Source organism: Populus nigra, chromosome 9, assembly GCF_951802175.1.
Source record: "Populus nigra chromosome 9, ddPopNigr1.1, whole genome shotgun sequence".
NCBI lineage: Eukaryota > Viridiplantae > Streptophyta > Magnoliopsida > Malpighiales > Salicaceae > Populus > Populus nigra.
In genome coordinates this window covers 12,805,031-12,830,924 of record NC_084860.1, presented here as the reverse complement: position 1 = coordinate 12,830,924, position 25,894 = coordinate 12,805,031, and the positions used below count along the sequence as shown (strand labels likewise).

At 33.0% G+C, this 25,894-nt stretch overlaps 2 protein-coding genes across 2 annotated transcripts; one reads left to right on the top strand and one right to left on the bottom strand.

Moving 5' to 3' along the window:
* The first annotated feature begins 7,825 nt into the window (after positions 1 to 7,825).
* LOC133703415 (TPR repeat-containing thioredoxin TTL1-like) lies at positions 7,826 to 12,738 on the top strand. The gene is made up of 8 exons (XM_062127902.1): positions 7,826 to 9,303; positions 10,442 to 10,637; positions 10,739 to 10,920; positions 11,002 to 11,335; positions 11,446 to 11,650; positions 11,761 to 11,867; positions 11,990 to 12,121; positions 12,460 to 12,738. The coding sequence occupies exons 1-8, from the start codon at positions 8,408 to 8,410 to the stop codon at positions 12,496 to 12,498; spliced, it is 2,091 nt and encodes a 696-aa protein (XP_061983886.1). The 5' UTR covers positions 7,826 to 8,407; the 3' UTR covers positions 12,499 to 12,738.
* A 7,913-nt stretch (positions 12,739 to 20,651) lies between these two features.
* On the bottom strand, positions 20,652 to 25,241 carry LOC133703776 (ubiquitin-conjugating enzyme E2 35-like). Its single transcript, XM_062128441.1, has 8 exons — positions 25,052 to 25,241; positions 24,837 to 24,864; positions 24,591 to 24,677; positions 22,720 to 22,778; positions 21,569 to 21,610; positions 21,409 to 21,482; positions 21,034 to 21,131; positions 20,652 to 20,909 (listed from the first exon to the last, which is right to left on the bottom strand). Exons 1-8 carry the CDS (start codon positions 25,085 to 25,087, stop codon positions 20,872 to 20,874), a joined length of 462 nt encoding a protein of 153 aa, XP_061984425.1. The 5' UTR covers positions 25,088 to 25,241; the 3' UTR covers positions 20,652 to 20,871.
* Positions 25,242 to 25,894: the final 653 nt, after the last annotated feature.

Genomic DNA, 25,894 nt, shown 5'->3' with positions numbered 1-25,894 from the left:
ATATTGGCCGGCTAATTATACTTTGACCCTTCAACTAAACCAGGCCAAAACAAAACGATCATGATCATACACCTTGAATCATCGATCACAAGACAACAGAACCCTAATTATTCCGAGTCCTCTGTCGTCTCTCTCTTTGTAGCTAACAATAGTTAGTCTAAAACACAGTAATAGCTAGCTACTGTTTCAAGATTTAAGAGCATCTGTAAATAACGGACGCTAGCTGACAGTTTTCATTCAAGTGGCCACAAAGTCAAACACCATGGCCCATTGCCTGTAGCAATTAGCAAAGTGCATGTATTAGGGCCATGGTACATGTATGTGCTAAATGAAAATAAAGGGAAAAGAAATGATCTTTACTGCCTTCCAAGTTTAGCTTAAGAACCAACGCAAGAACAAGTTGAGGAAATCAAGAGACTGATATAATCATATAAAGATGATGCATGCATGCCCTCTGAGGATCCATCTTTGGGCACAGTGCATTGAACCTTCCCTAGAACGCATGATTCTGCGCTTAAGTTAATTAATTTGCTGGGAAACCATGCCATCAACAAGATTATGTCATTACGTATAGTTATAACACTGCTTATAAAAACATGAAGCTGCATTTGTGACGCTTCTTGCTTGAAAAAGAAGAAGAAAGGAGATGGATGGGATTGTTAAGATTAAGAAAATAAATAAAATGGCAGAAATATTTTCTCTATTGCAAGGTTGCTCGACTTTAGTGAGAGACAAGACCACCCCTCCAAACCCCAGATGCTTGTGTGTTGTTTTGATGGTGATGTCTGGTTTGGGATGTCAAAAACGTAACCTTTTACTTGTCGGCCAAGTTTTGACAATTAATGATCATACTCAAAAACTAAAAGGCCAGCTGCTGGCTCTGTCAACTGTCAACCACCTAACTATGTTTTCTTTTTTGAATAAAGTTTCGAGGATACGCTTGTTTTTGTGTTGAAAAGCGTTTTTTTTTTGAAGATTTTTAAAGTTTTTTTTTAAATTAATTTTTTATAATAAATCGGTTTAATATATTAATATTAAAAATAAATTTTAAAAAATAAAAAATATATTTTAATATATTTACATAAAAAAACAATAACTAAATGCATTCATTCGAACCTTAGCTATCATCTTAACTACTCAATGGCTATCATTTTAATTTTAAGAGTATTTGAATTGTAATTATAGTTGGTTTTTAAAGTATTTTTATTTTAAAATATATTAATATAATATATTTTTTTATTTTTTATATCAAAAAATTAAAAAATATATAAACACTAAAAAAAATATTAATTTAAAATTTAAAAATTTAAAATTTTTTAAAATACAAATTAAACCACATTTCTAATCCGCAGATGAGTTTTTATCCTTGAGAATAGCTCTTTACCGGTTTTCTAATGAAGTGATTGATGGGGCCCAAATTGGATCATAGCTAATAGAGCTGCCAAGGCCCAACTAACTTTTTTTAATCTTACACAGAAAACCTCTTTTTTTTTTAATTAATGAATAAATTGACCTTTTTTAATTAACTTTTTTTTAATCATTATATATATTACTTCTTATAATGAAGATCAAATTTATTTAATTTTTAGTCAATTTTAATAAATTGTTTTATAATTTATCAATTCATATATTTTTTTAATATATTTTATAAAATGACAACATCATTTTTTTCGATCCTCAATTAAAAAAAATTACTATACCAAAAAACGTGTCCACAATGTCAACAACTTAGTTATAAATTGGCTTGGAATCTTACCCATAACATATGGTTTTTTTTAATAAGATTGTAATTGTTTTTTAAAATATTTTTTATACCAAAATATATTAAAACGATTTTTTTATTTTTTTAAAAAATTAATTTTTAGTAAAATAAATTAAAATTTTTAAAAAACATGGTTGTACAAATACAACCACGTTTCCAAACACTAAAATAATACATGTGCTTATAGCTAGTTTTGCTAAATTTGTTAATGTCAACAACTTAGTTATAGATTGGCTTGGAATCTTACCCATAACATATGGTTTTTTTTAGTAAGATTGTAATTGTTTTTTAAAGTATTTTTTATACCAAAATATATTAAAAAGATTTTTTTTTATTTTTTTAAAAAATTAATTTTTAGTAAAATAAATTAAATTTTTTTAAAAACACGGTTGTATAAATACAACCACGTTTCCAAACACTAAAATAATACATGTGCTTATAGCTAGTTTTACTAAATTTGTTTTATATTTGCACATATCAAACACAAATATACACACAATTGACTATTTGTATATTTATTTATCAGTTGAAATAGAATGAAAAAATAACATCATTATAAATAAAAAATAGAATATGTAAGAGAATATTTCAAGAACAAGTGCATGTAAGATATTCTATGTACTTGACACATGTTTATTTGAAATTATTAATTGTGTTTTTTCTTTAAAAAAAAATATTACATGTTAAAATAATGAGAATGTAAATGAAATATGATTTATTTTTATATTAAAATAAATTTTTAAACAACTCAAGGAATTGATATGATATCATAAATATTTCCCTTGAAGAATATACAATATAAACTCCTAGTGAAAGCATATCATATGAATTTTTATTTGATTAAAATGAAAATAATTATAAAAAAATACACCTAACAAAATTTTAATTGAAAGTTATTTTGTTTATTTATTTATCTTGAATTTCTTTAACCTTATTTGACATAATTAATGGCATAGCTGGGAGAATCTCCATTTTGAATTCTCTGCCACGTCACTTTAATAGATTTATTATTTTATTTAATTACTAATAACTTAACAGTCAACTTGTCAGGATAGCAGAGACTCGTAATTTTTGCTTTAATTCTATACGTAAAGAAAGATTCTAAATAATTCAACAAGCGGCTAAGTACATAAAAACATCTCAACTGACACTATAGTCTCAACTTGACCTAATTTTTGTATTCTTTATGCCCTAAAATTCAACATATATAAACAAAATAGAAAACTAAAATCAACAGTACTTGCATTGATTCCCACCCCAGCTAGTTATTGGTCCCCGATCTCCTGCAAATCAAATAAAAAACAAATTTAAAACTTTAGACAATAAATAGAGCATTATTATATGCACCCATAAATCTTATATATATATATATATATATATATATATATATATATGTTAAAGATGAGGAACATAGGTTAATTAATGAGATCTTTCTCATCTACGATTTAGCTTTTTCAACAAAATAAGAAGAAAAAACAACATAATAACAATTTTTTTATTAAATAAAATTTATTGACATTAAAATATATACTTTTTATATAATGTAGATAACCAGTGACTTTTTCTTTCTTTTCGTGTTTTCTTATTACTTCATCTCTTTTCTCTCTTATGTCCAAGAAAAATCTTGAACCAAAACATATAATTTTCAAATTAAATAGATAAAAATAGAATTTAAGAAAAATATCAAGGCATTTCTTTCCAAAAATGTGCTAATTGTGTCATTTGCATATCCCGCCCCTTATTTTTTTATTCTTTTTAAAAGAGAACATTTCATTAGTATTTCCAGATTTCAATCAGGGTGGTTGAAAAATCATTTTCAACATGTTTTAATCTTAAAAACCTAAAAACCACCCATAGAACATCAATAAACTAATTTCTCAATCAAAACACCCTTAAATCGGTCTATATTTTTCATAAAGATTAAGGGTAAAAAACATATAAATGAAACTCTCATCATCTATTGAAACTCATTAATAAAATAAAATAAAATTTTGAATCAAATCATATATTGTTAAACTAAAAAGATTAAAATAAAATTTAAAAATAACCTCAAGGCATGTGGACGAACAATACCGAGACAAAAAAGGAGCTGCATTTTTCATTCATTTTTAATTTTTATTCTTTTATTTTCAATTTGATTTAAATAATAAAATTGATTTTATATAAAATAAAATATCAACCCAATACAATATATTTTCTCGACACAACAATAACTAAATAAAAAATAAATAAAAAAGCTAAATTCTTAAAAATTTAATCATGAAAAGAAAAAGAAAAACAGTTGCCAAGCAAAAAAAGAAAAAAAAAAGAAAACGGAAGTTATTATAATAATCTATAGTGGTTTCTGTTAACGTTAATTTTGTACGCACCACAAAGCATTGCATCTTTCCCTCCAATCTTCTGTTACAAAAAGGCATGCATGTACCCACCATCGACTTGTTTACCTGGCATGAAATGGGTCGCCTGCTCATCATTCCCTCTCCTGCCACCGCCGGGGATGGTGTCCTTTCCTGTCACTATTCTTTCCTTTCCCGTTAACCCCGTCAAATCCCAAACAACGACCTGACCTTTCTATTTTGGGAATATTCACGGTATGATCCTAACCTCATCACCATCCTCCGTTATTTGCTTAGCTGGATGCCACTGTGGGCTCCGCCGTATGGGGCCAGCTGGCACTCAGCTCCCTAATGCACGTGGCCAGCTACTTCTGTCTAGCATTGCGCCCCCTAATTTACCAGGACACCGCACATATCACTCTCTCTTTACCTACAGTGACCTTTTCCCTCTTCGGTATTATTTCACTTTTTAAAATCTATTTTTAATATTATTTAAAAAAAACTAAAAAAAATTAAATTTTTTAAAAATCATAACCACTCCAAAAAAAAAAAAAAGCCCTTCCTCGAGCTCATCGAAGTGCCCCATCTGGTGCTTTTAAGTTATTCCAGACATTTCCGTACTTAAAATCCTGCCAGGGGTAATTCAGTCAAATAACATATATTCAGATGAGGCCAATTTTTTATTTTTGCCTTATAAAATAAATTTAAATTTTTTTTATTAATTTTTTTTCATTTTTTCATATCATTCTAATATACTAATATTAAAAATAATTTTTAAAAAAATAAAAAATTATTTTAATATATTTTTAAACAAAAAAATATTTTTAAAAAAATCATAACTATTATTCCAAACATTCTTTTCAATCTTGTATCTGGTTTTGACGGTAGAATCAGATGTATTTGTTTTTTTTAAATATTTTTATTTTGAAAATATATCAAATTATTTTTTAAAATATTTTTAATAATTTTGATATGTTAAAATATATTTTAATAAATTTTCATATAAAAATATTAAAAAAAAACATCTTATCTTATACTTAATACAACATACATAATCAGTGTTGGGATAAAAACCTGATTTATTTTAAAAAGAAAGAAATGAAATTATCTTGTGTTCTTAATGGAAAGAGGAGTGGTCTATTTTATTTAAAAGGAAATTATTAATTATATGATATTTCAACCTGTAACAACGCGTGCTCATATACTTGTAGATGCGTTGAAGCCACCGTTCATATACTTGCACCGCCAATCCTCGTTAGTGAAATATCCACGTCACCGATCAATACCAAAATCTTCTAACCAACCGGAAACAATTATCAAATCCTTAATTAAAAAAAAAAAACCAAACCCGTGATGAGAGAAACAAGCCTCCGACGACTGGGAGACACAAATAAAAAACACATAATAACATTTAACTAGTTTTTTATGATTGGAAACTGTTTTTATAAGAGGTTGAATGTTTTTCTTAAAATTAATTTTTTAATTTTTTTAGATTATTTTGATATATGTTAAAAATACTTTTTTTTTAAAAAAAATTATTTGAATATATTTTCAAATAAAAAAATATTTTAAAAAACAATCACTGCATGTTTGGGAGTATAGTTGCGATTGTTTTTCAAAATTCTTTTCGTATCGAGATGCATTAAGATAATTTTTTTTTAAAAAAATTATTTTTGAAATCAGAACATTAAAATGATCTGAAATATAAAAAATTAATTTTTAATAAAAAAAATTTAAAATTTTTAAAAATACAGATTGACCCGCGTTTTCAAACAGATAGGTTCCTAAGCCATCTATATTTATCCACAAACACACAAAGAATCCAATCTAAAACTAATATAGAAATGAAGCAGGGAAAAATAGGCAAACAAGCAAAATAAAAGAAGCAAAATTACTAGTTGTTGTCTATGATATTTCATGGACGACATTGAAAAAATTCTTTAGGATGGAATCTTTTGTTGGAGAAGAGATAGAGAAAATAGGTAAGAATTTTTTTCAAATATAATTTCTTAAAAACACAATAATTACTTTTAGTAATGTTTGTTTTAACTTTTAACCTCAAATCACATATCACATCATGCAAAACAACTATACTAAACAAGACTTTTTAAGTAGATGATATTCTTGTATTTACGAGGTGCTTTACTTTCTTATTTTATAGAAGAAATTATAATATAAATTTTAAAAAAATTATAATAAATTATACAAAATATTGATTTAATAGATATAATTAGCATAGCTCATCCAACAACAAGAATGTTTGATAGTATAACAATTATTGTTTTTTAAAGTGTTTTTGCTCGAAAATATATTAAAATAATATTTTTTATTTTTAAAAATTATTTTTAATATCAACATATTAAAATAATATAAATCATAAAAATTTTAAATAAAAAAATATTCTTTTATAAAACACTATTTATAATACAATTCCAAACTACGAGCTGTATTTTCTTGTTAGAAATACCAAGAAAGATAAAAGTTTTAAGCATTTTCCAGTTTTTAATGCAAAAGACGACTGCAAAATTATTTGTATGTATGGAGGTAAAAAGGCGCGTGTTAAGAGAGGGTGTTTTAGTAATTTCAGACAGGGGTATTTAAATCATGTAGTGGCTTTTGTCCTGCGCAAGAAAGAGAGAACACCTACTAACAGAATTAGAAAGCACAGGAATCTATGATAAATAGAGGTGAGAAATTAGAAAGTCTAGTTTGTGTGTGGGACAGATTCAAGATGTGGGTCCCGTGATGAATCGGTTAGTGTCAGGTGTATGATGGGAATGCTTCGAATCAAACGGTCTTAAAATTCTGTTGGTTCGAGTTTGAAGCAATGTTATACCGTGTCGGTTCTAGTGGGACTTTCCGAGGCAGGATCAAGATCCATCTGATGACTGACACGTGGAAGAGAGAAGGCTTGTTCGGGGATAGAGGAGTGATTCATTGCTGTTGTCGGAGTGCACAAACACACGGTATTTATTGCATCAAAGTAGGAGTTGAGTCTACCATGAGCCCGAGTGCACAAGACGCATAACCTGCGCACTTCGCTACCAGCAAACCACCCTCGAAGAAAATACTCAAGTTAGAAATAATAGTTTATTATTTTTTATGGATTTGAAATAATCTCGATTTCTATATTAGTTTATTATCTTTTTATGGATTTGTATTTTAATTTTGTTGATAGTTGTAATTGTTTTATGAAAAAGATATAATTTATGATGTTGCAAGATACACGGGTAAAAAATTATTATTTCTATGTTTTAGTTGATTTTATGAAATTGTTTGGGAACGCGGTGTAAACCAAGTTCTCAAAAAATTTAATTTTTTTGTTAAAATTTAATATAATTTATATATTTTGGATTGTTGTGCTGATGTCAAAAATATTTTTTAAAAAATAAAAAAATATTATTAACATATATTTCGACATGAAAAGTTATTTAAAAAACAACCTTTACCACACTATCAAATATACTCTAAATAGTTTTTAATAATGATATCTTTTGGAAAAAAATACAACATAGTATGAGTCAATTACTGTTCTGGAAGAGACACTGTGTTTTTAAAAATAAATAAATAAATAATTTTTTATAATTTTAGATGATTTTGAAATATTAATATTAAAATTAAAAATATTATTTTAATATATTATTTAATAAAAATCATAAAAAACAGCCATTTCCAGAGTGTACAAATCTCATGAGTTAAGAAGGTTTTAGTGTAAGCAAGGCAAGAGAGACGACGAGAAACAAAAATCAATTCAAGAATTAAGGGGGGGAGAGAGAGAGAGAGAGAGAGAGAGAGAGAGTGAGGGATTCTAAGTTAGAACTCAGAGGAGGAGGAGGGGAGGAGGAGGTTAGAGAGAGAAGCCAGCAGCAACGACAAGTGATGAGAGAGAAAACCTGTCTCGTGAAGTCTTGTAGCCCAAAAATATAATAAAAAAGAAAATAAAAGATCTCTTCTCCTCTCTTTCTTTCTTTCTCTCCCTGCAAAACCAAACAGGCTGCAGACACACACACACACCTCTCTCTCTCTCTCTCTCTCTAAACTCTCGCATTCATTCCTTGCTTCTTCCTTTTATATATCACGAGATCCCCCCATCTATTTCTTTTCTTTTTTTCTCTCATGTCTTCTTCAAAGACAGCATTTTTGAGTTTGGGTTCCTTTCATTTCCTTGTTCAATCTCCATTCGCTCACATTTCTAACATCGTCTGACTAAAACACAACATCACATACCCAGAAAGAGAGACACCAACATATTGAAGATATCCCTTTTTTTTTGTTTTCTATTTAATACTGTTATCATTAATTAAAAAAAATGATGTCGCATTCACCGAAACCCTCCATTGGAGGAGGAAACTTAGACCTCAATTCACTAACTGATCAACTCCGTGACTCACTCTCTTCATTCGAAGCCAACAAGCCTGATTTCCGTGAACTCGATCTGGGTTCACCAGTTTCACCTCTCCGAACTCGTGGTGGACTCATCACTACAGCCACCGCCAACGCCGCCGCCACCACCACCACCACCACCTCCTCCAGCTCCAGTTCCTCCGGATCCGCATCCGGTGCTCAAAACCCACTTCACAAACCCAACAATAGCAACCACTCAGGCGAGTTATCAAACTCGAGTGAGAGCAGCCCCACTGCTGGTGCCAAAAAGGGTCAACCGGGTCATTCTAGATCCGACTCTTTAACTTATTCGGGTCAAATTACCAGCCAGAGTGCTGTAAACTCTCCTGCAACAGGCAATGTGTTACCTACCGGTAACATTTGTCCGTCGGGCAGGATCTTGAAGACAGGCATGGGAATGGCGAATCGGAGTGCCAAAGCGGATGTTTTAGGATCCGGGACCGCAAATTATGGTCACGGGAGCATAATGCGGGGCGGAGGGAGCGCAAAATGTGCTAACTTGGATGTTGTTAATTCGGCAAGTAGGAATGCTTGGAGTGTGCGTGCAGGGAGTGTGGATCCAGAGGAGGTGAAGAGGACTGGAAATGAGATGTATAAAAAAGGGTGTTTTGGGGAGGCGTTAGGATTGTATGACAAGGCTATTGCTTTGGCACCTGGGAATGCTGCTTATAGGAGTAACAGGGCGGCAGCGTTGATGGGATTAGGGAGAGTTGTGGAGGCGGTGAAAGAGTGCGAGGAGGCTGTTAGGTTGGATCCTAATTATTGGAGAGCACATCAGAGGTTGGGGGTTTTGTTAATTAGGTGAGTTTGATGATGGGGCTTTGATTCTATCTTTTCCTGTGGGGTGTGTCTGTGGTGGGGTTCTTGATTTTTGGGGGAATTTTTTGAGTTTTAGCGGTGATTTGATCTGCATTGTTGGGATGCTTGTTTATTGGCTGTTATATTTCTTAATGAAGTTAAAGAAGTTTTGTTTTTTCTTGTTGATTTTGACCATTCAATTGATTTTATGGAATATGATGAATGATAAAGACGATGATGAGTCTAGATTTATTGGGTTCTAAGTTGTGTTGACCAAGTTTTAATTTATCTGTTTTATTTACTTTATGATTGCTGAATTTGTGAGCATTTAGTAGGTGAATGTGATGTTTTGTGATCTTATGATCTGCATTGTTGTTGATGTTTTGATGTATATTATTAGGATTTGATAGGTAGATGGATGTGCAGAGAAAATTATTTTTTTCTAATGCTTGGTGAATAATTACATTACAGCTTCTAAATGTTTTGAGGATTTAATAAGTTGTGGATTGCAGTAGGTTTTTCTATTTTATAATGTGTTAATCCACTTGGTGCGAATAGTTTGTTGATCGAATACCAAAGCTGATTCATTTGTTCATATTTGCTTGTTTTGTTTTTTATGGCTGTTGACACTATTTTTATGTTGTTTTTTGCTCTTTGGATTTAGGATGCTTTAATTTTGTCCTCACTTGCTATTGATCCTACTGCATTTGCTGGTTCTAATCTGGTTTGATTCGGTTCTTTACGTTGTGTTATTTTTCTAAGAGTGTTGAGATAATTTGTTTCTTTGTATTGATGACCTAGAAACATAGCTGTGGTTGATTTGGCTTTTGGCTTGCTGCATACTGAGTTGCTTCTGAACAACTTACACCATACTATTGAGCTCTGATATACCCGCGCTGTCCTGATTAAGTAGTCTTGAACGTTCAAACTCTGTCATTCTAGAACCATTTGTTATAACTTTGATCCATCCATTTTGGTCTTTTATTGGTTTGTTTTGTTTAAGCTGTCAGATTCACATTTTTTATTGTGGTCTATAATTTTCCTGGAGCTTTAATTTTCTATTTTTTTCCCCAACAGTATGCTGCAAATAGTTTGATATTTGTTGTGGGGACAGGAAGCATTGAACTTGATTTCATTGCAGGTTAGGACTGGTTGAGAGTGCCTGGAAGCACCTATGCTTCCCTGGACAGCATCCAGATCCTGTCGAAATGCAGAAGTTGCAATTAGTAGAGAAACATCTTAGCAAATGTTCTGATGCACGGAAGGTTAATGATTGGAATGGTACATTAAGGGAAGCAGAAGCTTCAATTGCTGCTGGAGCAGACTATTGCCCCCAGGTATAAAATGGCTATCTGTACTTTTTACTGTGTAAAACTGGCAAAATTGACGACCAGAGTAAATTAACGAATGTCTGAACTGGTTCAAATTGAATTTACAGCTCTTTATGTGTAGAGCTGAAGCACTTTTGAAGCTCCACCAATTAGAAGATGCTGAATCATGCTTATTGAAAGTTCCAAAATTAGAACCATATGCCAACTGCTCGCAGACTAGATTTTTTGGGATGCTTTCTGAAGCTTACCCGTTCTTGGTCCAAGCACAGATCGAGATGGCTCTAGGAAGGTGAGTTCAGAATTTCAAACCACTACAAGATATAATAAACAGTTTTGGAGAGCTTAACACTGGATGATGGATGCCTTGCAGGTTTGAGAATGCAGCTGCAGCTGCTGAGAAAGCTGGACAGATTGATTCACGGAATGTTGAAGTAGCAGTGCTGTTTAAAAATGTGCGACTAGTAGCTAGAGCTCGTACCCGCGGCAATGAACTCTTCAAATCGGAAAGGTTCACTGAAGCCTGTTCAGCATATGGGGAAGGCCTTAGGCTTGATCCTGCAAATTCTGTTCTCTATTGCAACAGGGCAGCATGTTGGTTTAAGCTTGGATCATGGGAGAGATCCGTTGATGACTGCAATCAAGCTTTACGAATCCAACCTAACTACACAAAAGCCCTTCTAAGAAGAGCTGCCTCAAACAGCAAGGTAAAGTCTCCTCAAAAGACTTTGCTTCTGTGTATAATTTGCTCTTCTTTGTACTGACCCACTGGCTCATATTTTTTCACTTGAAATTGATGTGCTCTTGTAAATTGCAGTTAGAAAGGTGGGCTGATGCCGTGAGAGATTATGAAGTTTTGAGAAGGGAACTTCCAGATGACAATGGAGTAGCTGAATCTCTATTTCATGCTCAAGTTGCATTGAAGAAATCTCGTGGAGAAGAAGTGTATAATATGAAGTTTGGCGGTGAAGTAGAGGAAGTGTTGGGGTTTGAACAGTTCAGAGCTGCAATATCATTACCTGGCAAGTCTTCCCTTTCATGTTCTGAACATTCATATTCTCTTTGCATGCTTCCTTTTCTTCCATGTTTTGAGTTCCAAAATTCTAATGGATATTGAATTTGTGTACTATAGGTGTTTCAGTGGTTCATTTCAAATCATCCTCTAATGTGCACTGCAAGCAGATATCTCCATTTGTGGATACATTATGTGGTCGGTATCCATCCATAAACTTTCTCAAGGTAAATGACTATCCCAGTCTTATTAAGTTTTGGGATTCTTCCTGACCTTAACTTAGTCAGAAATGAAATCAACAAGTTGTTTTCTTTAAGTTTACATGCATCCGCTTCTTCTTTTCTTAAAGGTGGACGTGGAGGAACATCCAGCAATTGCAAATGCCGAGGATGTGAGGATTGTTCCAACATTCAAGATATACAAAAATGGCAACCGAGTGAAGGAGATTGTCTGCCCAAGTCATGATGTGCTGGAACATTCGGTGAGGCATTACAGCTTTTAGAACTCGTGATTGTACTTGTACTACTACTACAACTCCCAATTCTTACATTATGGGAAACTCTTCACTGCCCTTCCAATCTCTTCCTCCCACAATATAAGGACTACCAGATACCTACGACATAAATCAGAGCTACATAATAATCCTATTAGCAGCCAATGCCAGAAAGAACCCAGAGGGATAGCTTAGTTCGCCTTTTGCAGTTTTAATTTATTTATTCATTCCTCATTGCTCTGCGGTTCCATGTTCTCCCTCCCGTCTCCTTATTGTTATTCTTTTTCCTCATCTTTTTGTCACCTTTTGTTTTTCTTCTGTTGTAGACCAGCCTGTTCTTGAATCCCCCATTCCCTTTCAGATGAAAAGAAAACAGAGAGAGAGATATGTGTACAATTGATTTAGAGAGAGAGAGAGATGGCAGGCTGGTAGAGGAGGGTCTTGTACATTTTATGTGATATAATACAGAGATATCGGAAGCCATGAGTGAGATTGGATGCCTGGTGGGTACTTACTGGGTTAGTGAAAGAAGGATGAATATGTTATTTATTAATACTGTTGTTACTTATGCCACCCATTTTATCAATCAATAATTTTTTCCCCCATTGTTTCCCTCCACTTCGTATATTTAACTCTCCCATGCTCTGCACTTGCATCTGATGTTCATCTAGAAGAAGGTTGGACAGAACGATTACACACTGATTGACTTGGCTTGTGGTTATTATAAATGAAGGGGTTGGGTTTTCTTGTAAAACTCGTAGCTCCTCTCCCGCATAGAGAGGCTCTTGGCCTCTGCAAGAGGGGGAAAAAAAAAACCCATTATGTGCGTGCGTCTTGGTTTAGTGACATTGTTAACTTTAATATTAGACAGCATCATCACAGGACTTTCGATGTTGCCCAAATGTGGTGGCACATAGGATATAATGCGAAGGGTTCTTAGCCATTCACATGTGAGCATTGCCACTCTCCTCTCCCCCAAGAAAGTCCAAAAAGCGCTGATGGGGTCGGTGCTAACTTACGTCTGCAGTCATGGAGGTGACGCCACTGTCCTTGGTGGACCTTGGTCAGCTGGTGGCCACGTGTACGTGTCCTCTCTTTTCTTAATCTCTAAAAGAGAACGGAAATGAATGCTGTCGTTTATCGGAGCCGCGAGGGTAGTTCGGGGCGTGAAATAGTCCTTGGTTTTAGCTACGTGCATGCGTTGCTGTACTAATTAATAATGAAGCTGTCGTCCTGTGTGGTGTTGTTGTACTTTAGTTGGGCGTTGAGGGTATTCAGTGGAACAAAACTCACTCTTGATTGCGTAGAGGACAAATAGTAAAATTAGTAGCTCCCCTCCCCCCTCACTTAGCAGCAGCAGCAGCAGCAGCAGCAGCAGCAGCAGCAGCCGCCTAAATAATCTTTTATATTATTTGTATACGCTAGCAAGATCCAAATGCACAGCTTGTCAGTTTTTTTTTCCCAGACATCGACTGGCTGCATGATTTTCATTTTTTCACCCCTGGAATCCGATGTGAAAAAAAAAAGAAACAGAGAGGCCCACTTGTATGATCTTGTAAAGATGATTTAGGTTGTCTTGAGAGAGTATCAATTCTTTTCTAATCATCAGTCTACCTGGAGACCAGCTCATATGTGGGCCGTGTTTCCTAGAGAGTATATTTAGCAGTGTGTGAATGATTATTTTTTAAATAATTTTTTGTGTTGAAATGTATGTAAATGATTTTTTTAAAAAAAATTATTTTTGATATTAATACATCAAAATGATCCAAAACATATAAATTATATTAAATTTTAATAAAAAAAATTAAATTTTTTAAGAACGCAGTTTGCACCGCCTTCCTGTTTCTTAAATTTCAGGTTTATAAAAATTAAAATAACATGTTTTTTTAATCAAATAACATGTTTTTTTAATCAAATAATATACTTTTTTATTTTATATGAAAAACTTATCGCACAATAATTTTAATCAAATAATATACTTTTTTAAAATTTATTAAAGTAAAAAATGATTTAACCATGAGCACCGACATTAACCTGAGAATGAGGTGGGGCCAGAGAGGGTAAAATAAAATGCAAAGCGTTAGGGGTTAAAGTAAAAGGTCAAAAAAAAAAAGAAAAAAAAGAGAGTGAGAAGACAAAAAGGAAAGGAGGGAGGGTGCAAAAAAGGGGAGGAGGCAATAATAGAGCATGCTTTTTTGCTGGTGCTGTTGCTGGCACACGCACACATACAGCAGTACTGTGCACGGGCGAGTGGTACAGTCACTGCTCATTAATTCACTTGGTACGGTTTACATGAAAAAGAAAAAAGTAAATTTGTTTGGGGTCCGATAAGTCAGAAAATCTAGCCTTACTCTGTGTGTGTGTGTGTGTAGAGATTATTAGACTACACGCATCGTTGTCCGATCCCTATTGACCCATACGAAAAATGACACGAGTATTACTTTTCAAAAACAAATACAAACTCCAATTTTAACATAATTCTTAATTTATTTAAAAAACAGATGATGATCTGAAGATTTAAACATTTGAATTAACGAGCATGATTCAAATTTTTTTTTTTAAAAAAACCAAATCAAATCAAAAATAGTTCAAACCGACCGGTTTCGGTTATGTTTTTTAGACAAAAACCGGTTCAAATTGGTTTGGCTCGGTTATTTCGGCTTGGCTCGGTTTTTCTGGTTTGGGTTCGGTTCAGTTTTTTCGGTTTCAGGCTTATAAAATCAAAACCGAACCGGTCGGTTTTTTTAAAATTTTAATCGGGTTTTTTTTACCGGTTTTTCTGTTCTTTTACTCACCCTTTATATTCTACAGTGAAATGAAAATCTCTTTTAGTTTTTTTTTTTAGTTTAACGTGGGTGTTCGTGCCAGTTTGCAAGTACCTCGACTAATCCCACGGGTCCTGAAGTTAACGACCATGTAAGCCTCCACTGGTCATCATATGAGCAACCACAGGGCTCGAACATGAGACCATAGAGGGAGCAAACCTCCTGATCCCAAGCTCTTACCACTGGGCACCACCTAAATGGTTAAAAATCTCTTTTAGTGCACTTGAGAGCCTAGCTGCTGTGGTCAATCGTGTGACTTGTTCCGCCCCCGTCCCGGGTTCGACCCTCTATGTGCACGTCTGTCACCCCCGTGGTGCCTAACCTGTCCCTGGGCTTGCAGGATGTCCAGTGGGCCGTGGGGAATAGTCGTGGTGCGCGCAAGCTGGCCCGGACACCTCACGTAAATCAAAAAAAAAAAAAATCTCTTTTAGTTGTTTCTACCAGTCATCTACCTATCTGCACTCCATTGTGGATATGATTTGGAGTCAATCTCTAATGTAAAAGAAAAAGAAGAAAAATGTCATGTTTATATGAACAAGCGAATCCGAATCCGGAGTAGGCTGTGTCGGAAAGAAAAGTGATTCACTCATTTGTTTTAGTTATTTCTATAATATAATAATATGAGAAAAGAAATAATGCACCGACCGAGATTACCAAATAATAATTAATAATTTCTTTGCTCGTGTTAACATATAGATCATGAAGGGCTTAAAGCCTATTCATTTTTATTGATCCTAAAAAAAGGCCATTAATTTCACTAACATAATGGACATGGAGCCCACTCTTATTAATTTAGTTAATTAAACTAGTTTTATTAACTTGCTATTTTAATTTATAAATATGTTGAAAGAGTTGATGGACAAAAATGATACTCTTTTAAATTTTGATATTTTTTAATAAAAAATGAAAATTTATTGTATATTTATAATTTTTTTATGTTATTTACATAGAAAGTTCATCTCGATATACATGAATATTAAATTAATTTTATCATAAAATTAAAATAACACGTATTTGATATGTAAAAGATCTTTGTTTTACTTCAAGAAATTGTCTACACATCATTATGTCGGTGAACTAGTTTTTCTTATGAATTTTTATCAATTTCTTTTTTAGTTAAAATTTCCTTTCCTTGTTTATGTATTTCTTTCTTTTCTTACAAATACCTTTTTTTATTCATAGCATGAATTTTAAATAAGAACTTATTATGATTTGAAAAGCAAATTTTAATTAAAAAGTAAAAAAACTTATATCTTGATATTTTTTATGTGATTGAATGTAAAACAACTACATGAATAATTAATTTTAAAAAAATGTATAAAAATTTAAAATAAAAAATGGAAAATATATTTTATTCTCAGTAAATATTCATCACAAACTTAAAACAAATTATGCACATTAGGTTTTTATATATATATATAATTATTTATAAAGAAATTGTTAACACTACTATAAAAATGTTGTTACTTTATTTGAAAAGTATGATATCATTGTATAATTTTTAAAATATCATTATGATTATTTTATTCAAAGAGAATTCTATTTTAGAATATCAAAAAATAAAACAACTTAAAAAAAATTAGATGTGCTTAAGGTAGAAAGAATGAGCCAGGTGCTCCTAGGCTTAAAAAGCTAGACTTATATGCCTAGGTTTGAAAGGATGAGCTAGGCGCGCCTAGGGTAGGAAGGTCAAGCCCATGTAATTGTCCTTAAAAAAACATAGCGTAGTAAGCAATTCCTTATCATAAATAGATAAGTTAACCTCCCTAACCTTAAGAACCCCACTAAGGTAAGAGATAGGTCTACAATCATGTATAAAAAATGCTTCTATTCCAACCCTAGATGCATCATATTCCATAATAAAAAAGGCTTAGAAAAATTAGGTAGATCTAATACTGGTAGAATAGTAACTACTTTCTTTAATCCCTCAAAGACATCTTTTGCTAACTTATATTAAACGAACCTTCCCTTCTTAACTAATCTAGTTAAGGGGTCAATTATAGTTGTATACCTCTTAATAAATCTTCTGTAATATCCTGTTAGTCTTAAAAATCCTCTTAAAGATTTAAGATTACAAGACCTGGTCCATCTACCCATTGCTTATACCTTACTAGGATTAACTTTAACCTTATCTCCAAAAATTATATGCCTTAAATATACAATTTCCTTACAGGAAAACTTGCATTTAGATTTCTTAGCATAGAGCTTTGTTCGCCTAAGGTTTATAAGATTATCTTTAGATGTTTTAAATGCTTTTCAAAATTAGAACTATAGACCAAGATATCTTAAAGAAAAACTATTATAAACTTTCTTAGATAGGGTTTAAGTACCTCATTCATTAAGCCCTGAAATGTTGAGAGTGCATTATTCAGCTCAAAAGGCATCACTAGAAACTTATAATACTCTTTATATGTTCTGAAAAATAGTCTTAGGAATGTCTTCTGACTTCATCCTAATCTAGTGGTAACCAAACCTTAAATCCAGCTTAGAAAAATATTGTGAACCACAAATCTCATCCAGCAGCTCCTCTACTATAAGTATAAGGAATCCATTTTTAATAATCTATTTGTTAAGATCTCTACAATCAACATATATTTTCTAGGAACCATTTGACTTTCTTACCAGAAGAACTAGTTGATTTTGGCTAAGCCTGATGGTGCCCAACTCCAGCAGTTCGTTAACTATCTTTTATATCTTAAATTTTTGATAATAAGGGTACTTATAGGGTTAAACATTAATGAGAAGTGTTTGTTCTTGTAAGTTTATTGTGTGATCATGGTTTTTTTTAGGGTAAACTTATAGGTTCCCTAAAAACCTTCTTATACTCCTTTAATAAATCTTGAATTTGCCCAAGTATCTTCGTAAGATTATAGTCTCAGCTTCCATTCCCTATATTTGTAATAATAAACCACTAACTTTTCTTTTCAACTCCTATAGAAAGCTAGACCCATTATCACTATAAACTCTTTGACTCCCAAGCTTTTAAGTTGAATTTAAAGCCCATTAAATTGGATATCTATAGTTAATTAAGCAAAGTCCCATATAATAGGATCCAATTCTTTGAGTCATTGAATTTTAAGAATCAGGTCACACCTACCAAGCCAAACTAGTAGAGCCCATGACTGGAACTAGATTCTTTACACCTTAAAGTTTAGCCTTGAATAACAACCTTTACTAAAAAAATTAGTGATAATAGCAATTTCAACCCCAATGAAGCTATATGTACTTCCAACTATGATTATTTGGTTGTTAATGGTTGCCTTAACCCTTATAGTTCTAGGATTTGAACTCCCTAACATAGTGTATATGGAAATTTCTACCTTATTAGCATTTAAATTTTTCAAACTAATTAGATCCCTTATAATTGTAGAATCTTATTCCTCATGATTTTTTTGTCTCTTCAATCATAAATTATTTTAGACCACTACACTTGTTATTTAAACTTTATTTTTCATTACACTTAAATCAAAGTCTTTTATCCTTCTTCTCTCTCAACCAGGCTTGGGATAATATTTGGACTGGTTGACTTTTTTCAAAGTTAATTTAACTTGGTCCTATTAAACTACTCGTCTTAGATCTTCACTTGTATTAGGCCTTCAACTTTGACGCAATACCAAGAGGTGCTCTTCTTGCATCCTAGCTAAATCATAGGCTACCATAGATTTTAAGGGTTTAACATTCAAATCCTTAATTGAATTTCCTCCTTGAGGTCTCATAAAAAACAACCTAATCTATGTTCATCTAACAATCCTTAACTTTGTTTGATATAACTTCAATATGCATTTCATAATTTTCTATTGTTGAAGTCTGCTTCAAATTAATTAAGATCTCCATGGGGTTATCATAAGATAAGGTCCCAAACCTAGTATGGAAAGCCTTAACAAATGTTTCCCTACTAGTAATTATCCTCGGCTTCTCCATCTCTTGAAACCAAGCGAAGGCCGTGCCTTCTATGTGAAAACTAGCCATAAACAAACAGTTCTGGTGGTTTGTATTTATGGTAGTTGAAACAACCATTGGCCTTATGGATTCACTCCATAGATCTTCCTCATTTAATTGGGAAAAACCTAGTTTTATTGGTCTGAACTACAACTATTGTTCTGTATGAGGCTCAAACTCCTACTGATCGTGTCCATCAACCAATGTAATAGGGATATTAAGAGTGAACTCAATTGGTCTATTCCCTTGTACTTATGGCTATATGGTCCACCTTAGATGAAATCTAGGGCAATTCTATCAACTCCTCCAACACCTTCTGCTGTGCTTCTTGTTGATACTGTCACTCCTTTTGTTGATGTTTCATATTTGCCACAGTTTACAAGAGCTGCAACATTCGAGTTTCATTAGCCATGAATGGCAGTTTTGGTACCGAACTTGTAACAATCTTTTAGTTGAATTTGTGTAAATTTGATTATTGTTATTTTGGGTTGTAATTTTTCTGTGGAATAGTTGTAATTCAAGAAAATTTGGACTGAATTGAGGACTTAATTGAATGAAAAAAAATACTTTAATTATAAGGATGAAAGGATATAACTGAAAAAGAAAAATAACTTGGTGACCAGGTGGTCGGGCCTCCCAAGAACTAAACTAATATCTTAAACCTTCCACATCTAATTTATCTGCCTGGTTCGGTTTAAATAGCACTGATCATAACTGATTTGAAATTCAAACCACAATCCAGTTTAGCTAGCCAAGTATTTTCTAGACCGTTACAAATTGACCAAGCCAAATGTTGGCGTTTCCGGCCACCAACTTCCCACCCGAAGCCGCGCGTCTTCATCTTGTCAACTAGGAAATCCCAGTCTTTGAATTTGGAAATAAAAGCAATGAATTTCTAGACTCTTTCGCCACCCTTGCATATTCCTCTCATTTCCATCTCCTGGCTTTCCAAATCTAGGGTTTAGGGATTTGCAACCTCTTACATGCAAGGAGAGGGAAGAGAGCGACTTGATTTTCTTAAATCGTTGGAAATCACGGCGTTTAGAAGAGCAGAACGATACAAGGTAAGGCCGGTAAACAATTTGATATTGGGAGTTTATTGAGGTTGGTGGTAGAACGAGACTAACATCCTCTGTTGTTCCAGTGGGCAATGGCGAATGGCCTCCACCTGATGGCAATATAAAGATCAACGTAGAAGGGTATGTTTTTTACTCAGAAATCGGTGCGCTACTTAAAAATGAGGAAGCTATTATGCCCGACTGCGCTAGGTGAGAGCAGGGAAGCCATCCTGCGAAGCGCCTCAACTCAAGCTCACGAAAGCTATAGAAACAAGGGACTCGTTCTCCCGTTCTGAAATTACTGACAATGTTTGCTGCCATCTATGAAGAAACTAAAACATGGCTGGTCTTAATATATAACTCTAACCATTTATATAAAAGATAGAAGAATATCAACGTCAAGCTAGTATAAGGCTAAAACACAACCACAAACCAAATGAACACATTGCACTGCGATTTCAGATGCATTTGGTTTTACTTGGAAGATAAAAATGGGATCACGATAGATAAAATAAACCAAATTGAAACTTAAAAAACCAAGATAAAAGCATGATGACGTTGATAAGAAATAAAAGATGAATGCACAGACTATTAATGATATCCAAGACACTCTATGCTCATGCACATTGGTTTTTTATTTATCGTAACTACCAGGGTTCAGATTCTCAAGGTAAAATTCATGAAATTTCCAATTGATAGCTGCAGAGTGACACTGAGATGAATAACGTATCTTATCTGATCATACAATCACAAAGACGATGCTTCCGACAGCAAAACAATTTAACAAAAAGTATCTGGAAGCTTTGAAAAATATTAGACTACAGCTTGTTCAAACATCGTTTCTTCCAAATTTCCTTTCAAATCAAGTCAAAAGCATACATCCCCTGTCATTTGAAGGCAAGTTTCCACCATGCAATCATGCACCACTTGCATATAAACGGGTCCACTCCTTAGCTGCAGAGTTCAAAAATATCAGGACTAAACCAACACAGCTGTCAGTATTGTTTATTGTAAAGCTTGAGAGAAAAGTAAATTCCATGGAAACTGGTGTAAACTTAATAATTGATATATATAGTACCCGTCTCAACAGCTTCTGCTTCATTCGTTTTCCAATGCTTTGCGATGTTCTCAGAAAGTGGATCATCAGGGTTTGGAGCACTAAGAAGTGCTTGGATGCTATCAAACCCAACATTAGAAAATTAAATCTAACATATAAAATATCTCTTCTAAATTTTCTCCTCCCAGTAACAGTTAAATCTTCAGTGGAAAATGGCAAGGGGGGAAAAAAGAAATAGTAGTAGGTTAAAATCCTTTCATGTTCAGTTCATCAGTCCCTAAATGCTAGGGATCAGTTCCTCAATCAATTGAAACATATATGCTTGCCCCCACAAGCTTCAACATGGGATTGATCTCAATAACAAGTTTGATAATATAAAACTGCAGCTCATAGTACCTCAAAAGCACAGTTCGTATCTGAAGAGCAGGACTCCATTTGTCTTTCAGAATGTCAAGGCATATCCTTCCAAGCTACATAAAAAGCTTACAGAGTTGGAGGAAAGAAACATCAAATGTTAAGCCTAAAAAAGAGGGAGGAAAAGGGTAAGAGAGCCTACCTTATCGATGTTAGGATGGTATATTTTGGTCAGAAATCGAACCTGTAACAGAGTAATTATGAGAAAAATAGCAAAGACAATGCTGGAGCAAACTATGATAAACAAGTAACAGAGGAGAACTCCTGGCATAAAATACAATCTCAAGAATGTGAATCAGGGAAAGATCGCATACATAGAGCATCCCAGCTTGCATGAACCAAAAGCAGCACCACATGACCAATTTTGTAAATTAGACCATGTTAGGATATGCAGGCAATATTAGAAGGCTAAGATTGCATGATTCAAGGTGAATTCAAAACTGCACCACTAACCAATTCGATTACATCAACTAGGTTAAGATGCTAGATAAACATTTACAGCTGCAGGTAAAAAGATACTTGGCTTGTTTCAAAAATTTATTGTCTACATAGGACGTCACTCAGGTCTGAATTCTCTCAATTAATTAATTGGATGACCATGGTTGTTTCCAGCTCATTTCCATTTTTGGGTTTCATAAGGGCCAAAACACTCGTAGTAACAAGCTCAAGCAAATCTCTTATAACATGTTTATTACAAATCCACATGTTATCATCAACCTAAGTGGATAAAGAAATGGCATGGGCCACTCAATAAGTTCCCCCAACACTATGCTTATTCAACCCAGAATGTTGTCTTCCAAGTCTAACCACCCTGATCTGTAATTTTAAGAATCTACTTTGTTAACTTCAGGGTCTGTCTGGAGGCTTACATGGTCGTAAACTTCAGGGCCTGTGGGATTAGTCGAGGTGCGCGCAAGCTGACCCGGACATCCACGTTAATAATAAAAAAAAAGAATCTACTTTGTTGACATGCACTTGGGATCATTAGGTGTACAGGCTATAACCCTTACCATAAACTTAGAGAACCAGTTAAAAGAAAATAAATAAAAGAGGATGAGGTATTGTGATTAATTAAGAACCAAATTCTAAGAAATACATTAAACCATATACTAATATAAGCAAATTCAATATTACGAAAAACAATTGTGATTCAAAAAAACATCCACAAGACCAAGAACCAAGCATTTTGAACCTTAGTGAAAAATTCTCAATTATTTGTAATTCATCATCCAATGTAACATAAAAGTGAGATTTTGAAAAAGCACCACAACGGAAAACACCAACTTGTGGTACCTTAGGCGCAGCCATTGGATATTCTTCAGGCAGAAATAATTCCAGCTTGAAAACCCCTCCTAAACAAAGAACAAAACCAAGGCACCCATCAAAACAGACAAACACAAAAAGCTGGAAAGAAAAGAGATTAACATAATATCAAGGAAAATAAAATTTTCTTTCCAGAACGCTATTAACAGTTTAGTGTCCTAAGCAAATAGCAAAATTAAACAAATGTCCAACTGCAGTCATCCCCTACACAATAATTTATCTCAAACTCAACCCTATAAGAAGCTGAACAAACAGTTACTTCACGTTAAAGTAAAATTCTCAAAAACATACATGGGGCACCTCTAATCCAACCTACCATTCTGCAGTATCATAAACGGTAGCTTAACTATTCCTGGAAGTTCTAAGCACCGGAGAAAAGTAATTGATTGCCTTAAAAGGAAATGCAACCGTGCTTTCTTCGAACATGACAAGAACTTTTCTGTTTTAATAACTCAGACAATGCTTTAGATACTGATGCTTAAAATGCTGAACGAAAGTAATACCCCAAACAGTAGATGGCATCCAAGCACACCAAGTAATGAGACAGCTAAAATTATCCATTGCATAAAAACTAAGTTGTTGAACCAAATCAGCAGAATTGCCTATTCATGTCCCAATAAGCAGTTGATAACAGCAAACACCTGTCTCCACTCTTACAAGAATCTTCACATATATGGCCTCGGTAGCACACCAATGCTCATGAAGTAATGGTTAATGTAATACTCCTAAAAAACAAGATGACTGTTCAAACATTATTTCACACTAGCCATATCACAGCGCATTAAAGTCTATCCCCCATACCGTGGATTTCCACACGCCACATGATGTAATTGAAGATTTCCAGTTCCCTTGACCTTGTTTACATTGTTATCCAACAACATGCCGCACAGTTTACACAGAATAGAAAAAATGCAAGTTATAGACTCCGTTTGGGAACGCTGTGCAAACCGCATTTCCCAAAAATTCAATTTTTTTTTTGTGTTTTGGATCGTTTTGATATGCTGATCTCAAAAAAGATTTTTTTTTTTTTTAAAAAAAACATCATTTTGATGCATTTCGGCACGAAAAGCACTTTGAAAAGCAACCGCAACCGCAACCACACTCCCAAACAGGCTACTTGTAAATAACTGTAGCTGCTGTATACTACAGCAAGATATATGATTATTTAATTTTGCTAGCAGATAAGCAAATGGCCCAACCTCAAATTTTGCTAGCAATAGATTGAACTAAATAGTAATCAATGACGTGATCCTAAAAACTTATTTAATTTTTTCACAGAACATCTGCCACATTTACATCAACTTGCAATATGTAATACAAAATTAGCCTCAAATCAACTATAAGCTTTCATTATCACCAGATCTTGTTTAGTTTATTTATGCTGCAAATAGTAATTACAAAAGAAAACGCAATAATAAAGGAACAATATGATTACAAAATTCCCATTTAGTGCACAGAAATTATTGACAATCCCTTAAAGAGCAAAGAGTTCAAGCATTCATAACACTACGTGTTGGGGTTGGACCCTACAACCACTCTAGCATTAAGATGACCAGCATCATTCAGTTCTGCATAAAAAGCTATTGGATTATCAAATTAAAGCGGGAGGAGACTTAAAGCACAAAATCCCCAAAGAAAGACACGAGAGTTCAGGTGCTCTAGTGATACTGCTATCAATCTCAACCAACACAACCAATTTACTCTCCCAAATGAAATAAGAAGCTAACACACTAAAGGGAAAAAGAATTTAAAGCATGATGCTCAAGATAAAATCGAAGTTTCGAATGCTAATTTATTTAAAGAGTACAAATAACTAAAAAAAAAAAATTAAGCTAAAATACCTTCATACGGAGATTGTGTTGGGCCAAGAATCATGACATTAAAATATCGCATATTATCCTCCGATGGGGAAGCACTAATTCCTGGAGCTGCAGGCGGTATCAATAAATCACAAAATTAACAAACTAAATCCCATAAATAATTTTCACATTTCTTTTTCCAAAAATTACTATTTGAAGAAAAAAAATCAACATAAAAACACCATTACATAGCAATAATATTAAAAAGAAAAAGAGTCATCTTCCCACCTGGTTCACTGAGGAGACGTTGAGTTTCCTGTTAGATCACAATTATAAATAAAATCACCAAAGTTATCAGAAGTCAAAATAACGAAAAGAAAAGGAAAATCTCTGAAAAATAGAGTAATAATTAAGTAATTGGAAATTAGGGAAATCAGATTCCGTTGTGGAACAGAGAGAAAGCGATGGATCGGGAAGATTGAGAAGTGAGATCGAGGACGAACCTTGATGATTCTACGAGGGAGATTACTGCTGGCCATTTTGTTCTCGAGGTCGATTGCAAACCACGCTACTTTTCCTAAGGGTTTTTTAGAGCGAGAGAAGAGCTTCCCTTGCCCTTTTTTGCTTATTCTCTCACGGAACACGATACGTTGAAACTATTTTAGGCGTTGTTTGGTAGATGGCTTGCTTCTTGGGAGAGGGGGCATTTTATAACAAGCCTTTCCACATTTTTCTTTTGAAAATGTGTTTTACAAGTAATTTTTTTCTTGCGGTCGAGATTGTGATAATGATAGTAATTTAAAATATTTTTTATTTAAAAATATATTAAAATAATTTTTTTTTATTTTTTAAAAATTATTTTTAATATTAATATATCAAAATAATATAAAAATATAAAAATTTTTAAAATTTTAAAAAATATAATTTGCACTGTATTTTCAAACACTTCTTAAAAAATTGATAAAAAAATAAAAACTTTACTCATCAACTCGTAGTGAGTTTTTTAAATACAAGACTTATACATATACAATAACAAAACTTTTTTTTAATAGTGTTCGATAATTAGTAAAAATAAAAATAATGAGATATAATAGAAGATGAAAATGAAATTGTATTTTTATATTCTATTTAGTTGATAGACTATGACTAAAAAAAATACATGAAAGTTGATTTTACTTTAATATTTATTATTATCAAATTTGTGATAAATGATTTATTTATCATTTTTTAATGTAAATTTTTAAAAATACTATTTATCTTATAAATTTCTAATAAATTGTAATCTACCTTGGTTAGTTATTTTTTTTTTTTGCAATGAAGAAAAATTTAAACTCTATTTTAGTTAG

Bases quoted from the DNA above. Each gene is read 5' to 3' on its own strand.
- LOC133703415 (XM_062127902.1), top strand. From the start codon at position 8,408: ATGATGTCGCATTCACCGAAACCCTCCATTGGAGGAGGAAACTTAGAC. The intron at 10,921-11,001 runs GTGAGTTCAGAA...GATGCCTTGCAG, and splicing joins ATCGAGATGGCTCTAGGAAG to GTTTGAGAATGCAGCTGCAG. The intron at 11,868-11,989 runs GTAAATGACTAT...CTTTTCTTAAAG, and splicing joins CATCCATAAACTTTCTCAAG to GTGGACGTGGAGGAACATCC.
- LOC133703776 (XM_062128441.1), bottom strand. From the start codon at position 25,087: ATGGCCAGCAGTAATCTCCCTCGTAGAATCATCAAG. The intron at 24,678-24,836 runs GTGGGAAGATGA...TACCGCCTGCAG, and splicing joins ACGTCTCCTCAGTGAACCAG to CTCCAGGAATTAGTGCTTCC. The intron at 21,611-22,719 runs GTACCACAAGTT...ACTCTGTTACAG, and splicing joins ATCCAATGGCTGCGCCTAAG to GTTCGATTTCTGACCAAAAT.